Here is an 18,140-nt window from a genome sequence, read left to right on the forward strand (position 1 = left end):
TAAATGGAGTTCACTGGCCGGTCAGAATCAAATATGATATTCAAATGATCTGGCCTAATATATATAGCACACACTTTGTATAGCTATGTTTGATCTGTGGAACTTACAATGTCATTTAAGAAATAACTGTAACATGACTAGGGTTGACAAATCAGTAACTCAGCAAAGGGAAGAGCTGATGATGTAGACTGAAGTCAACATTAATACACTGACTTGTTATTTTCAAACTGAATCTATCCTCCTTTAAATTTGTTTTTGTGTTTATGTTTGCTAATCTGTAAAATACCTTTAAGAGGGGAAATGCACATTCAGAAATGTTGAAACAAACCGCGCCATGGTGCATCTATAAGACAGTTAAAAACCATCTTCATCTTTTGTGATCTGAATAAATTAGAACATGTAGTGATGGTTTTTTATAACTTTTTATGCCAAAGGATGTTGATAACACACTCTTACTTGGTTGCTGCAACATTTTAAGAGGAATCTTGGCTCTGCCTGTAATAACATGGTGTAAACTTATGCCAGTGACATCAGAATTTAGCATGAGTGTTGAATATCTACAGTGTAAAGAGGGTGGAATATTGCAACATCTGTGCCATTCATACCTCTCAATTTCTTAGCTCAAGAAATCTGGACAAAGCCTGAAATAATGGGGGACAAAGGCCCAAAAATTGGGACAGATTTTAAATATTGCTATAAACTTAGAAAGTTGCTAGAATAACAGATTTTGTGTTAGCATGCATTGTTTGAAAGATATAAAGTCTGAAACCCAAATGTATGTCATTATTTAGTGACTTCAGTTCTCAGTGATTTGCCTGAAAACCTCAAATTTTATGAGGGACACACCACAAATTTATGGCAAAAATCTGGACATTCTGTAAAAATCTGGACAGTTGAGAAGGTACGATGCCATTCCATTCCAGGACTTTTTACATGGCTGAACTGAAAGCAGCTTTTCCATTCATTTTATTTTCAAGGGAACTTAGCTTTTGACCATAGGAGGGAGAATCAGTGACTTGCTAATGATCAGATTAACATTAACTTATACACAACTGGAAACTGGCAACTTGTGACACTGTAGTTATTCTTACAAGACAGCACTGGGCTATATTTCAAAAAGATTGCTCTCACTGTAAGTTACTTACTCCAGTGTAAGCCTGCTCTGATTCTGAAAAACTTGGTTTGTAAGTGACTTACTTCTATAAAAAGGCTTATAATGGGGGCCAGATTCCAAAAGACTTTCTTTCACTTTAAGTGACTTTACTCTGACCAGAGAAGTCACCTACACTGAGAACAAGTCTTTTTGGAACCAGGTCTACTGAAAACCTTGCTTGAAACAAAGGGGTTATTTCTTAGTAAATGTTATACTTGCAATATTTGTGGTATTACATAAACCACTATGTGATATAGTGAGGCTGTTGCTGCAGATTGTAGTTTTACACTATAGATGTTTTTACTACACAAAATGATGAACGAGTGTGCACATATGACTGCAATGAAATATTGCTTTCACTATACCACACGATATTTGAACTGCATGTTAACATGGCAATCTGATATTTTTTCTTTTACACTGTCCTTTAGTTTGGATAGAAATAACATGTTGAGCCCCAGTATGGAGGTTTGTCTAAAATAATCTGTCCTCTGCACTGAGTTGGCATCTTGCCCCAAAGTGGTCATGTTAAAAAAAGTTATTACATTTTTGTTGTGTAAGTATGCCAAACAATTATTGTCTTGTCTTCAGATAATGCAGTTTAGCTGCATTTAAACAGTACAGCACAACTCAAGCAATATACAGTTAAACACAAGTAATAAAATTCATCGGGTAGTAATCAAAAGGATATGTTGTTCTTACATCACCACCTTAATTTTGTTAATGATTATTATTTACACTGACTTGCAAATCACCCATTTGCATTGTACCAGTCATGCAGTTTGCATGTTTAGTTTGCAAAGCATTGCAAATGAATTTAAACAAAGATATACTTACTTCCGACTTGTTTTGTTTTACCGCAACGACACCAGTGCATCACAGGAAAGTGCATAATCGTGAAAATATGACACGACAAAAGATGAGCAAAGGAATAAAACAATCATGCCCAGAGAGCAGTTTAAACATCATTAGTTGCGGAACACTACATTGTCCTTCATCTATGCCGTAAAGGCATGTAGCATAGAAGATGAAGGAAAGTGCGCTGCCTTTTTAATGTGTATTACATAGGTAATGCTTGCTTTGTTCAATGTAGATGGAAAGTAGAAACAAGTAAAATAAGTACTTGTCTGCACCTGACGATTGTTTCAGTTAATGCCTATTACTAATATTACATTTTGCCTGCATTCGTTTCTGTTTTGCATGTCTTTCCCAAACTCACAACAAAAACATCTGTAATTATTGTTCTTATTGCCACATATACCTCTAGTGACCTTTTCTGCTACTGTTTACAGTTCATATACAAAATCTGAGTACCTCGTATCAATCCTATGCCTACAGTGCCACAGTGTTACCCAGCATTAAGGTCATGCATTCATTCTTCCATTTTGTTTCTGATACATGCATTATCCTTTTGATTGTCATAGGAGAAATGGAGTTTATCTCTGCACTCACTGTGCATAAGGTTGGTAACCAGTCTTGAACAGGATACACAGCACACACACACACACACACACACACACACACACACACACACACACACACACACACACACGCACACACACAGTTACACATGCACACACTCACCTGCGCAGACCTGCACACACACATACGCACAGACTCACTTGCACACACATACACACGCATTCAGATATTCACCCATGCAAAGCAACACACACACGCACACTTACATACTGCTCTCACAACTATGGTTAATTTAAAGGATAATCACTTTTCCCACCTGAGAGTTTTTGGATGTGGGAAGAAACTGGAGCATCCAGAGAAAGGCACCTAACCAAGAACTAGACTTGAGAGCCAAGCATTGTAAGGCAGCAAAGCTAATAGCTGTGACATTGTGTCACTACATTAGGGTCATCCAGATATTGTAAAATAAGTGGTAAATACTTAAAATAAAAAAGTGGTAATCAGGATGTAACATAGAACTTTTATCCTGATCAGCAATCATTTTATCAGCTGATTATGCTTTTTCAGGATCCTTTTCCAGTGCATTACACACAGCACTTAATATGCCTCACACTAGTTGAAGCTCATTATGTGACATTGTACTTCATTTTGTAAACTCCAAATTTTTGAAAAAGTGTGGGCAAATTAGTGAGAATTTCAAAAATAATTACAAAATCCTGAAAATATAGTTTTGTTTGCCAGTTTGTATCCTGAGATGTATTTATCCTTCATACTATGAATTTATTGGATGGCAATTTAACACTTTCATTTTTTAACGAACATTTAAAATTAAGATAACACAGTTGCACGGCAGTTATATTTCTGCCTGACAGTATTTGGTTCTTCAGTTTAGTTCTTAGCACAAAGAGTCTTGTATAACCTCATGTGTGGGTTTTCATTGGTTGCTGCAGTTGCTTGCTGTATCCCAAATATATTGGCAGAGGTGAAATGCTGATATTGCAACTTGCCTGTTAACATGCAACATGTGTGAGTGAAGCCATGAGTTGGTGTATGTTGGGATAGGTTTCTGCTCTCCCTTTACCATGAAATGGATTAAACAGGCTTTCCAGAAATTAATGAATGAATGAATAATTGTATTTATATTATATGCAGTTAATAGTGATTTCACATTTTTTTAATTTATCTCTGCCATTATGGAAGCATAAAGCATAAAACAATGAACACAATATTACAGCACTAGAAAACTTAGATGTAAAGTATTATTTGGGTATCTAATGTAAGAAAAAAATATTAGCAAAAAACAATTTCATGAAAGCAAATCCTATACTGAATTCACAAACAAAGAAATTTGAAAGATGGAAGTGCAACCCTCACAAAAAGAGAGAGACAGACAGACAGGAGAAAGCAACTTACTTGTTGATAAAAAAATGCTTCCTTATTAATGCTTCACACACACTCATTAGCAAAAACACTGTTCAGTCACGGGTGATTGAGAACACTTTTGTCTTACATTCCATTATAATGACAGGAATAAGTATTTCTCCAGGGGCAAACTCCCCCTGCACCTTTTTGTAAAGGACAATCCCAAAATTATTTATGCTGACTACACAAAGTTCTTAAACACTGGGAATGAAGGAACCTCCCAGTAAAGTACACAGCAGTGTTGCACAAACATCAGTCCCCCTGTATCTATGATTCTTGATATCTGTTCCATGAAAACATGTGTTAGAACCCAATTAATCAATCATCAGTGACCTTCAGGGAAACCCCAAAACTGTCCACACTAACATCCTTGTCTGGTCATGATTTTCAGACATAGAATTAGGATTAATAGTATAATAGTAAATAATAGCTACAAAAAAATAAAGGTTATGTTATTGTTACTCTTGTATAAGTGTAATTCTTAAAGGTTGTTTTTCTTGCAATGATATTTGCTTCAGTCAGAAACAGACATCACCATATCTGAAGACATAATTTCTGTTATACCTTCCAGGTTTTGCACATATGCCAGACACTCAAATCAAAGCTGAATGTTTAAAGCATATACTAACCATTATGTTAGTAAATTGATTTGAAAATAAAGCCTGTACTGTTGTCACTGAAACAATTTTTAATTTATTTCAGGGGCATAAATACACGAACAACTACCCTACACTGCAGATAATGTACATATTTTGAAACTGGGATTTGTTTATACTATTTATATATTTTCCCAACACGGGAACCACTGGACATGCTGACAGGAAGTTTGATGACATGGAACTGATTACCTCTGAGAACTTCACTCCCTGGTTCCTCACTCTGTAGGACATTCACCTTTCCCTCTACCCATTTTCTGTTATTTTACCTGCACTGTCGTGTCTCTTCAGTACAAGTCCTTTTTACTGGTGGATTGTGTTTGGCACTTTCAGTATAACAAGTGGCAGTAACAGGCATATACAAAGAAAAACATATAAGTTTAACTTAAAATACATGCTCATGTTATTTACGCTGGCTAAAAAAGACTTGAACAAAGCAATGTCATTAAAAGAGGCAGTGTACTTTCACTAGTCACTGCTAAGTAATAACTATGTTATTTCTGCAATTTAACAACTTTCTACATTCTATCTAAATGCATTTAAGCAACAACTACTGAACTACTAAAACACAACACAAACACTACTGTGAAACTACCTTGAAAAAGCTTAGAAAATAGGCAGGGGCTTAGAATTCTCTTAGATGTGTGAATGTCAATTCCGGTATCAAAACATATGATCTTTTGTTTTCTGGCAATGCTGCTATCTGCCAGCTTTAAGACAAAATGGCTGTCATTGAATAGCTGGCATTACAAATAACACAGTGAAAGGAACACAAACATAAGTTTACACTGAATGTTAATATGACTGCTACAGTGAATATAATGGCATCTAAAATAAAAGAAAAGTTGATGCATGATTCTGACTATTGGTGACAATCAAACAGAACACACTAGTAGGATCATAAATATTGGTTTTAGGAAACTATATCTAGGAATGGATGTGCCACAATTACTGTCTTTTCAGGTGGACTGTAGTTAGACAGGCTAGGAGATTGAGAGGACAGTAATAACGATGGCTGTAGTGAGGTACCTAAGTTACACAACTATAAGTTAAGGCCTCAGACAGTTCTACAGTCAGCCAGTGCATAGAGGCATATGGATTAACATGCATTAGCTTTGATGTCTTCCTTATGCTTGGGTACATACTCTTTATATTTATATTTTTGTAGTGTTACATGCCACCATAGCCTGCCCTTTCTTGTAAGTATTTCATAAGTTTGCTGTGTCTTCTGCTAAAGCAATCTTCAACACACTTTCAAAGATAAATTAGTTTCTAACAAGCACCCTATTAGAATGAGATCATCACCTACCTTGTATGCAATTAATGTTTGATGTAATAATGTGAGGCCTGTGATTAGAACAAAAGATAGGGTGTGTATGAGTTGGGAAGGTAGGGTAGAGAGGTGAAGGAGGCATAGTAAAACAACAATGATGGTGAGAGTAGTAAAGGTTAAAGTTAAAAGGAAGTTAGCAGAGAGAATCAAGGAGGGAGGAAATGACTTTTATAGTGCAAAGAAAAAGAAGAAAGAGATGGACAGAACCAACCAGGCTGAACAAAGATAGAAGAGAAAAAGATCACAAAAGACTTGGAAAAAGCTATGCACTGTTTGGAATTCTTACTTATGTTTTTAAAAGCACAATGAGAACCATAATTTCAACCTGAATTTGTAAAGCTGACAAAAGAAAACAAAATTATAGAAGTGATTAAAAACAGAGTATTGGCCTTAATACTTTGCTGTCTCTTCAATTCAATTATAATGAGTTGGCTGTTAGACAGTGATAACAAAACAGTCATCAAGGTAAGCACACATGGATCGAGCTAAATATATGATAGCTATGTCACTATTACTTCAGGGTACTGTTGCTTTTAAATGCATTTCTAACATAGATGTAAAGAAGTGTATCACATATGTTAATATGGTTATCTATGAATTACAGTTAAATGGTGACATAGATCTGGATTTATTCAACTATTTAACTGTTCCATGTCCAGTGATTCCACATCTTTACGGCATCCCTAAGATTCACAAGTCTATGGTAGATCCACCCATGAGACCAATTGTCTCGGGGGCAGGTTGGGTGACTGAGCCCATTTCTGTATATTTGCATGGACAATTACAGCCTTATTTATCCGCATGTGATTCGGTCCTGAGAGACAGCTTTGATTTGTTGCAGAAGTTACGTGTTTGGCATACTACGGAGAAGGAAGTGTTAGCTATTAATAAATATTATTTGGTCACATTGGACATTGTGTCACTCTTCACTGTCATTCCGAATGATATCGGAACTGATTTGTTGAGGGATTTTTTGGTGTCAAAATAATCCAAATTTTACTAAGATTGACAATATATGTATTCTTATGGATGTCATACTGAAAAACAATGTTTTCTTATTTAATGAGTCTTTATATCTTCAACTCACAGGTGTGGCCATGGGTACCTCCGTAGCCAATACATATGCTAATTTGGTACTTTACCAATGGGAAAGAAAACATATGTTTAGTGATATGAATCCATTTAGAAGTAACATCAAGTTCTTTCAGCGATTTGTAGATGATTGTCTGATGGTGTGGGAGGGTACGTCTGAGAATCTGACTAGCTTTCTGGATTATTTAAATTCAGTTTCTCCTTTTTTGAAGTTTAAGATGGTGGTGTCAGATACTGATATCACATTTTTGGATGCCAATTTGAGGCTAGACAAGGAATTGTTACACACCAGTGTACACAGAAAGGAGGTTTGTTCAGGCAGGTACACGCATTTTAATAGCATGCATGCACCGCATGTTTTTAGGGGCACTGTGAGATCTCAGCTTTGTAGATTGAGTAGGCTTAACACTGATGATCATTGTTTTGAAATCCAGTTGGATGAGATGCTTAAAGATTTTACTTTTAGTGGATATAACAGCTTTATGCTGTCTGAACACAAATGTAGGGTTCTGGAAGATAGGAAGACGGTGTTGAGGCCGATATTTCTCCATGATTTTACAAGTGTAGTTGGCAATGCCCATGACGATATGGATGTTAACAAAGTATTTATTAGATATGTGACTTCCTACAATGTAAGGACACCATCTATAAGACAGATCATATCTAAAAATTGGGTTGTCTTGATGGCATCTGATGATCTGAAGGTTATGTTAGGTTCTAGACCTTACTACGCATATAAAAATATGAGAACTCTAAAGAGCTCATTGTGTTATAAGGATTTTGATAGTATTGTAGATAGATCTACATTTGCTAAGCCTGGTACATATAGGTGTCTTAACTGCTCCTGCTGTGATGACATCTTTAGTGCTGAAAGTGAAACCTTTGAACATCCTGTGAATGGAAAGAGATTCAGATTTAAGACATCAGCGACATGTGTTACTACTCATGTGGTATATTTGGCTACGTGTGTGGCCTGTCGCGCGTTCTATGTAGGTAAAACTACACGTAAGTTAAGGGAAAGGATCATTGAGCACAAGTCTGAGATCAGAAGGTGTTATGAAAGGAACGCATTGTACAAACATATAGCTGATCATGGGCAGCAGCATTCTTTTAAGTTTAGGGTCATTGATTCTGTTAAACCTACCCTTAGAGGTGGAGATTTAAACAACTATCTGGAAAACAAAGAATATGAATGGATCCTGAGACTTGCAAGTGACTCAATACCTGGCCTAAATAGTATGGTTAGTTTGAAACCAATATTGGTTAAGCTAAGTAGATCTAGATTGTGATTTATTTGTTTTAACATATGCTTTTTTATTGTTTATGTATTTATGTGATTTTTTATATTCGTATTTTTAATCAGGTCATGTGACTGTTTGGCTGCTGGTCATATGACTTATTTGGACCTATATATAAAGAGATAGTATACTTTGTATGTATAAGCACACATATAAACACAGACAAGGAAAGACAGATAGACACACACATAAGCACACATACAAACACAGACAAAGACAGACAGACACACACACACACATAAGCATACATACAAACACAGACAAAGAAAGACAGACAGACACACGCATAAGCACACATACAATCACAAAGAAAGACACACACACATAAGCACACATACAAACAGACAAAGAAAGACAGACATACACACATAAGCACACATACAAAAAAGACAGACAGACAGACACACACACACACACACACACACAAGCACACATACAAACACAAAGACAGACAGATAGACACACACATAAGCACACAGACAAACAGACCAAGACAGACACACACACACACACACATAAGCACACATACAAACACAGGCAAAGAAAGACAGACAGACACATGCATAAGCACACATACAATCACAAAGAAAGACACACACACATAAGCACACATACAAACAGACAAAGAAAGACAGACATACACACATACGCACACATACAAAAAAAGATAGACAGACACACACACACAAGCACACATACAAACACAAAGACAGACAGATAGACACACACATAAGCACACATACAAACAGACCAAGACAGACAGACACACATAAGCACACATGCAAACACAGACAAAGAAAGGCAGACAGACACACACATAGGCACATACACACACACACACACATACACACACACACACACACACACACACACACACACACACATGGAGCACTATGTATTGTTGATATAAAACTGACCTCAGTTTCAGCAGTATATATTGTATTTCCCTTGACACACTCTATCTTACACATTTACTGAATTTTCTTTCAGGTGCCCCATCTTATGCAGTTACTTTAACTGATCTTTATGACTAGTAATCTTAGCGGGCTATTTCTAAAATAAAGTGACTATATATATTATACGCTCAGTTGGTGTATATATACATACATTTAGATACATTTACATACATTTAGATATATATATTTGGATCAAGGGCAATTTGAAAATTTGTTCACGTTTCATAAAGTCAATGCAGAATATCAACATGTGAAGACACAAAACATCAACACACACTGAGCATGCTCTAGGGATTACCTCTGAGCAGGCTACAAACCCCCCCAAGTATTTCTGTAGAGGGTCAAGCCCTCCCTGCACCTCCCATGTGAGAGGTTCTGCCACCCACACCCCCTCTGCTAATTATGAATACTAAATCAGAGATCACACAATCCCTGGGAAAACAGAATATTACGTTACCCAGAGATTGTCAATCTCATTTACATGTTGGCCATTTATTTTTGTTGACCACATGGTGTCAACACTGTGCATGCTTGATTATATATACATATACATATGTACTATGGGAGTGCTTTTAATAAGTGAAACTCCCAAATGTCAATCTCTGTTGTTTGAAAAAGCAGATGGTTCACTTGTGTGACATCGACAATTCTAGGACTGGTGAATATGCACGTTCCCTAGGGGTTGTGCACTCTTGGAATTAGTATATATTATTAGCAGGGTGTGGGAGTGCAGAGAAGCCTTTCCCCATGCAAAAAAAACATATTTTTTGGGGAAGGTTTGAGGTTGTGCTTCACACCATGCATCTGAGAGTGTCCAGCTTTTTTTTTTCAATTTTTTTGTGATTGATGTTTTTAGTGTTGATCTGCTGAAGTTTATACTATCTTTAGTATATCCACATGTATATGTAGATACGTATGCATGTATACATATGTATTACATATATGTGTCTAAATATATATACATATGTATTTTATATATATATATATGGTTCTACCTGACATATAAAAAACACAACAACACCCACAACCACATCACCACCACACCTTGATAGTCCATAAACACGAAACACACAACCACAATAACCATATAGCAAATGTCAAATCTGACGTACACAAAACCCCAAACAAAACACAAAACAAAACACATCCCCATCCACACACACACACACACACACAAAACAACCAACAAGCCCACAGCCCCCCTTACCCCTAACCTGGGTCCAGTATAACCTTACCTGCCGCACCCTAGCCTACAACTCTAGCTCACCCTACCCTACCCGCCACCTCCCCTAAGCCACCCCTCTATCGCCTTCCCTTAACTTCCCAGCCTCCTACCTAAACCTAACTCCTTAAACTAACTCTCCCCCCCTAACTCTACTCCCTAACCCACTAACTCTTAACACCTTAACCCTACCCCTAACTCACTTAAACCCTATCTTCCCCACAGACCGTCAATATCCCACACTTGCCTCACCCACTTCCCCGTCACCTACGCATACTCACACACCACCTCCCATACTAGAACATTCTGCCCGGTAACGGTTGTCATCCTCACGTTCGTCCTTCTGCATGCGGCGTTCTGCAGCCCCGCCCCGGCGTCGTCACTTCTTCGCTTCGATCTGGAGCTCCGCTTCTTTCGATCTTCCGCTTCTGGCAACCCGGTTTCGTCAGGTAGAACCATATATATATATATATATATATATATATATATATATATATATATATATATGTATGTATTTTTTGCTCAGAATAACAACAGTTCAGAATGTAGACAATCAGAAGGGTACTTTCAGAATGCCGACTGTTTAGAATGTAAAGAGTTCAGAATACTGACAGAAGTTAGTGGGTTGGCATTAGGACTAAGAGTGTGTTTGTGTGAGGGTTGGTGGGTTACGTTTAGAGTCATACCTTTCAACTTTTAAGTGCAACAAATCTAGACAAAGCCAAAAAGTAATGGGGCGATAAATGTCTGCCCAAAAATAGAGTCAGTTTTTAAATATTGCTTAAGCCGTGGTGGTACAGTGGTAGCATTGTTGCCTCACAGCAAGAGGGTCTCCTGTTCGATTCTCGGCTGGACTGCCTTCTGTGTGGAGTCTGCATGTCCTCCCTGCGGTCAAGCGGCCTCCGAAAGACATGTGTGAATGGGCTTGCCTTCGCTGAAGGTTGGGCGTCGGGCTGGCAACTCGGCACCATAAAAATCTACTGCCAATCATTAGCAGACACCTAACCGGGAAAAGCCGAAAAGGCAAACATACTAAATGATTTTGCATTAGCATGCATTTTCTGAAGGATATAGAGTCTGAAACTCAAATGTCTGTCATTATTTAGTGACATCAGTTGTCAGTAATATACTAGAAAACCACAAATTTTATGAGGGGCAGACCAAAAATATGAGGCATAACTGGACATTCTGCAAAAATCTGGACAGTTAAGAAGTATGGTTAGAGTAAGGGTTAAGTAAGGTGATAGCATCAGTGTTGTGCATGCTTGTTGGTTCATGTTCCATTGTCTGAGCCGTAGGCCAGTTAGATTGGCACAGTTGTAGGAACTTTATTTACTAAGGTTCAAACTAGCATTAAATAATATCCTACGGAATCTGGAAGGAAGTCTGAATATTGCTCAGTTTTTCTGTCCCTTAGCAGTCAGACCTCTGACTCTTAGGTCATTTTCTGAATCCATACAGAACTCCTAGGATATAATCCATATCTCTCACTGTAATGAACTAGAAAACAGTTGGTGCAGTTCATAACCTTAAAACAAACAGGGAAGTCCTGGCTTGCAAACCTTAAGTATAATGCATAGAAACAAGCAGTGCTTCTTGTTAGGGAGACTTTTGTGTACTCCTTTAGAATAGCACTGGTCTTCAGGTAGTATACAATCCAAATTTATGACAGGGAGGGGTTTGCAGAGTAGCCTAATCCTTTTCTTTCACTGGACATTAAGGATGATGGATAAGGAAATGTAGTGTATTTGTTTTACATCTGACTCAATGTTGTTGATGTAGTCAGAGGAATCCTAAAATGGTATAAGGTTAAAGAAGATGAAGAACTGACCAATGTTCACACAGGTAAATGGAAGAAATTAAAGAGTTGGAGGTTTGTAACCGCAACTCCACAGAGATGTCTTCTTCAATAAGCTCCTTAAAGAAGCTGTTAAAGGAATTCATTACCTGCTGTTTTTCTTTGCAGTTAGCAACAGATTCTAGTGGGCATTAATGAGCAAAAACGAAAACACTGAAAGAATGATCAGTAATTGGAGTATTAAAATTCTGTGTCAAGAAGCATTCAATAATGCATATGAGGGAAAGAACCTCATTGAGGGTATCAAGTCTAATACTGATGACCAAAGGGAATTTGGCCAGAAGAGCAGTTCATCAATTTTTTCTGCCAAACCTTTTGATCTCTGAAAGCCAAATATGTGTGGAAATTACCCCATGATCTCCACTTTCAAGGAGAGACTTCCCTAACTGACTATATGCAACTAGCTGCTAGTTTGTCATACTCTTCAGGGTAGGTTATAGTTCCCTGAAGTGGCATTTCCAGTGACTGAGGGAATTGTTGAGGAGAAGCCTGTAAATTGTATTAGGCTGAATCATTTAGTTCATTCTTCCTGCTACCATAGTTGTAAGAAAAGAAGTGTGATACTCAGTGTAATGGCCAAGGAATAAAACAGTTTTGTTATTATTTCAGACCCCTCAGGCAGTCAAAGCAATGTAATAAGCCCAAGAAGTCCTACTGAAAAACAAACAGGATACCTGCATATGAATGCTGATAGTGGATAAATGGAGGGAACGTTTCCTTATATATTTATTATGAGGTTTCCCCTTATTTCCTTCCTTTGAGATATTCCTCAGAGCTGACACATCAGCAGCTTATATGATATCACGAAAGACTACATGATAGAAAAAGTCCCTTTTTGCTCATTTAATTTAGGCAGAACTTGAAGCAGATCCTTGCAACAAAAATGTTATTCTGCAAACTTAAAGACATGCATAAAATATATGAACAATTGTCATAATTTCTTCAGTTACTGAAAAGCACAAAGTAGTTTTAATTGTCCAGTTTTATTTTTTTAATTCACTATAGATCATGCTCAGTTCAGTAATCTTTTTAAAGTATATTAAAATATTTCAGTCACAGATAAGAAGAATAGCCATCTTGAGGGAAAACGTTCCTCACCTTGTAAACACGAAAGTGTAGACAATGGTGGTGATTAATCTGGTGAGAAATGGATGTTAAGTCACCCAACAGCTTCACTGTCACTGTGGTCTATAGGCTTGTAAACCTCTGCACCCATTGCTACTTACAGGTGAGATTAATAATTCCATACAGAAAATAAAAAACAGAACAGGGATGAGACTGTATAAATCATACTCTGCCTATTAGCATGCTGCTATGAAGGAGTGACAGCAGCATGAATTAATGTTATTGGTGTGGTGGTTGGTTGTCCTTTCAAATTTGGGGATATCTTGGAAAATTCTGTACTTCTCCATCTGGAAGTCTGCATTTGCATATGTTTTAATAAAAGCTAAATTTCATCTCAAATTCCCGAAAAAGAGAGTGTATGAGGGAGAAGGAGAGAGAGAGAGAGAGAGAGAGAGAGAGCGAGAGAGAGGACTATGAGAAAAGCAGATAGAAAGAAATCAGCTGAGAAATTATGTAAATCCTTGTTTACTACCTCCCGTACGTAATCTGTTAGTTTAGTTCATATTCATCTGCATATCTTCATGTTATGAAACATATTATAGAATATATGCTAAATCACTGTTTCAGTTATACTCTTTCTATGGTATGTCATCACTTCTAAGTCTCTTTTAAATCCCTGACATCTAAGGCAGCCCCTCACAGCTCTGACTCACCACACTCATCCTGAACAACTGCTGAATTCTTTCCACTTGCATGTAAGCTTATTCCCTTATTCCACCAGTATCTCACTTGCCTCACAGAAGTGTATGTCCTTAAAATATTTAGTCCCTTAGTTCATCTACTTTGCCATATTTTCCTGGCTGTGTTTATTGTTTTCAGTACATCATTTTGCCACAAAGTACTATATGGGGACAGAAATGTTATCTTATGCATGTTCTTGAATAGCAAACTTTATAAAAATGATGCTTATGTTCCTTTCAGCTGTGGAAAAAACTTTGAAAGCTTTTTAAGCAACAATGTTTATTTGTTTGGAGATTATTTTGTTATACATCAATGAATATTTCAGGAAACGTTCAGGACCTGCTGTAATTCTAAGCCCAATAACATTATATACGTTCTATTGCATGATAATCATCGCATGAAACTAAGAAAAGCAAACAATTATTTTAGTAAGAGCTGAAAAAAATCCTACCAGGCGGCATAACAGACAGATGTTCATCTCACATGCTATACAAAAGTACCCGATAGGTCCGATGTTTAGTGCATTTTAAACCAGCAGTACACATAATGCAAATCGGCTTGTATTCATCTTTACTAAGCAGCATGTATTCTCAGTGAGTGCTCATTCAGTGGATAAAATATGAGTCTGCACGATCCTTCTGTCAAAAGTCACAGTTCTTAATTAATTCATTACAAACTAAAATGCATTATCAACTGGAACTAGTAGTCGAGAAATAAGTTGTAAATAGCAGGCATACACCTCCTAATACTGTTATAAATCTTGGTCTGTGTAAGACACATGCAGAAAGTAATACGGAAGAAGATATGTGAGGTTTAAAAGCAAGGATTATCAGTTTGGCAGCAGAGTAGGTGCATGGAATATGCTGCTAAACGAGGATAAACTACTGTCTCAAAACAATAGCGTTCCTAAATCTCTGTTAGGAAATCAGGCAATTTTCTGGTAAAGTTGTAATACATCTGGTCATTCCAAACTGATGGCTGTAGGCAGTACCACTTAGCAGGAGGTTTTCTTGAAAAAAAAAAAATTCTCCCAGTGGTTATGGAAAATGAGGGCATTATGACATCTAATGTCACTTTACCTTTTGTCATTGATCTTTTTGATCTACTCTATTAATTGCAGTTTTTTACAGCTAGTTTATTGGCAAGGGGCAGATAGCAATAGGAGTCTGAATGTCAGAGAAACCAATAAAAGGGTCATTCTAGCAATGATTGGAAGCCAGTTCACCTTCCATTATGTTAGATATGATATTCATGCTGATTTGAAAGAGAAGTGAAATGACAGACTTTATTAACTGTGGTCTGTAGTAGGTTGGTCTTGTGTGTTGAATTAAGGACAGTCATGAATAAGTCCTATTCAAGATAGGTATCAAATGGCATTTAGTAATGTAGAACCTACTATTACATGATATACATATAAATTCATAAATCGGCCCTTATCCTTATCAATTAGCTGTTACTCTTCAGAAGATAATATCAATAATGAATAGCGGGGAGGAGAGATCAGACTGCCTTTATAGACACCTTAACTTGTATGTTATTGCTGCTAATAAGAATGCAGTGTGGGGTCCATCCCAGGAAAGAAAGGAACTCTACTGCATCATCATCACCATCATCAGGCCAGCTAGAAGTGGTTGCCATTGTTCTGTATATAGGTCTTATAATGAAGGATGTCAACCTGCCGTATACATATCTGGCTAGAAACACTACAATTGTTATGTTGGTAGCTCTACAAACAAGGAGTTACTAAATGGTGATATAACCATGACTGCCCCCCACCCCCCACATGCTAGATGAAAACACTCAATGGCTATTCTCGGCTCCACAAAGTCTACTCTTCAATTTTTCCCTTGGAACTAGACAAACTTTCAGCTTAAGCACTCAAACCATTCACTTTTCATCCCGGCACTTGCTCAAAATTCATAGCAATCACTAATAAACCTTAGCACTAGACCCCCCCATACTGTAGAGAAGGACAAGGCTCTCTATTCGACCTTACCAGCCAATCAGTAAAACAGTTCACTGAACCTATCCAGGCATGTCCAAAAGGCAGTTTCAGGTGTACTCTCCGGTCCAACTAGTGAATCTGGGCATTTTGAGGCAATGTTACAATTGCCTCATGTACACAGACAATCCTGTCCTCCTTCTCCCAAACACTAATACATGTGAGAGATGCAATTATACAGCCAAACTGAGGGCTAAGCTCTCTCAACCCAAGACTGGACCAGGCAGTCAAGAGGAGAAGGGAATTACTTGCATCACACCACCAGTCTCACATAGACCTATGAAACCAGCACCGGCAAAAAACACACATAAATACATGAAAACATACTCGGAGGCTCTAAATAAAAATCTGCAAAAGCAACAGAGACCTCCAAAGCAGACATCCAAGCAACCTCCACCCCTCCAACACAAACCATGAAACACATACTTCACATAACCAGTGTGCCATGCAATCACAGACGTCAAGGCAAAATAACATACTCAACACACTAGTAATAGGTGACTCTATAGTCAGGCACACTGACATCCCACTCACTAGGCTGAACAAGGATTAGGTTAACGTTAGCTGCCTGTTGGGTGCCAGGATCCGCCACATAACACAAGCACCCAGGTCACTCCAGAACAAGTACAAATATGACTCTGTCATTGTCCATGTTGGTGTGAATGACCTGAGCCGTACCTCCCTGGACTACATGAAAAGAGACATGGAGGAGCTCCCTGATCATGTATCCCAGGCCGGTATGACCCTGACCCTGAGTAGCATCCTTACCCTCACCAAAAATGATACCACAATATAGAGAACATTTATCAATTTCAACAATTGACTAATCTTCTGGTGTCATTCAAAGGGGATCCAGTGTCTGTCAGCCTGGGATGACATGCTCGACAAGCCACGCTGCTTCACTAGAGACGGCTTGCACCTGTCACCCTTAGGCTTTCGAATACTTGCCAAGGCTCTTGCCACCCCCATAGTGCCTTTTTTAGGTAAGGCTCAAAAGACAAACCCACCGCCCTAAATAGCGCAAGTAACAAATAACTGAGAGTGATGCTACTCAGTGCCAGAATTCTAAACCTCAAAATGCACACACTCGAGGCACTGCTCAGTATGGAGAAAATCGATATATGTGCAGTAACAGAAACCTAGTTTAAGGCTCCAGACAGCACCCCAGCACTACCAGGCTACAACTCATATCATACATTTTGGCCACAAAACCCAGACCAAAATACAAAAGGCGGGGGAGTATCCATATTCATCAAGGATACCCACACCTCCAGGTTAGTGGCACAGCCCGATGCTTCAGAGATCATCCACGTGCAACTAACAACAGGCAAAACTGCTATTCAAATTATAGCTTGCTACAGATCACCCACCATGTCCCAGGACCCCCACTCCACATTCCTGGAAACATAAAGGTTCTACCAAACACCATGATATTGGGTGATTTCAATTACCCAAACATTAACTGGGAGAACTACTCAAGTACAAACTTCCTTGTCCAACATTTCCTAGAATTTATAAACTCAAATGCCCAACACCCCCACCAGAGGTGACAACATATTGGATCTGGTTATCACCAACATGGGCGACCGGTGTTCCACACCGGATGTCAACCCCTCGTTGGTTAGATCTGACCATAAACTAATCACTCTGGATATCCACATTCTGCCACCACCCCCAGTCAAAGAAACCAGCGTGAAAAACTTTTCAAAAGCAAACTTCATGTTACTTAAGACCGAGGTGGGAAGTTTCAAAGCCCCCATGCTAAAGGATAACGCTGCCCAAGTTGCAAAATCCTTTACTAATGCACTCTACAGGCACCTACAAGAATGCATGGATCATGCTATCCCAAACAAAACCAAGACTCACTCCTCCAAGAAAAGGAAACCAGTCTGGTGGACCTCTGCCATAAACAAGCTATAC

At 38.1% G+C, this 18,140-nt stretch overlaps 1 protein-coding gene across 17 annotated transcripts in view; it reads right to left on the bottom strand.

Annotated features, from left to right (window-relative positions):
• MYBPC1 (myosin binding protein C1) overlaps positions 1-18,140 on the bottom strand; it is a 378,023-nt gene that overhangs the window by 205,256 nt on the left and 154,627 nt on the right. For 16 of the 17 annotated variants that reach the window (XM_044087757.1, XM_044087759.1, XM_044087760.1 and 13 more), the window contains one exon: positions 1,991-1,996. The exons of the other annotated variant lie outside the window; for it this stretch is intronic. In XM_044087757.1, coding sequence (XP_043943692.1) covers positions 1,991-1,996 — 6 coding nt within the window. The remainder of the gene's footprint in view (positions 1-1,990; positions 1,997-18,140) is intronic. 17 annotated transcript variants of the gene reach the window in all.

Source organism: Protopterus annectens, chromosome 11.part0, assembly GCF_019279795.1.
Source record: "Protopterus annectens isolate FY-2018-M chromosome 11.part0, PAN1.0, whole genome shotgun sequence".
Taxonomy (NCBI): domain Eukaryota; kingdom Metazoa; phylum Chordata; order Ceratodontiformes; family Protopteridae; genus Protopterus; species Protopterus annectens.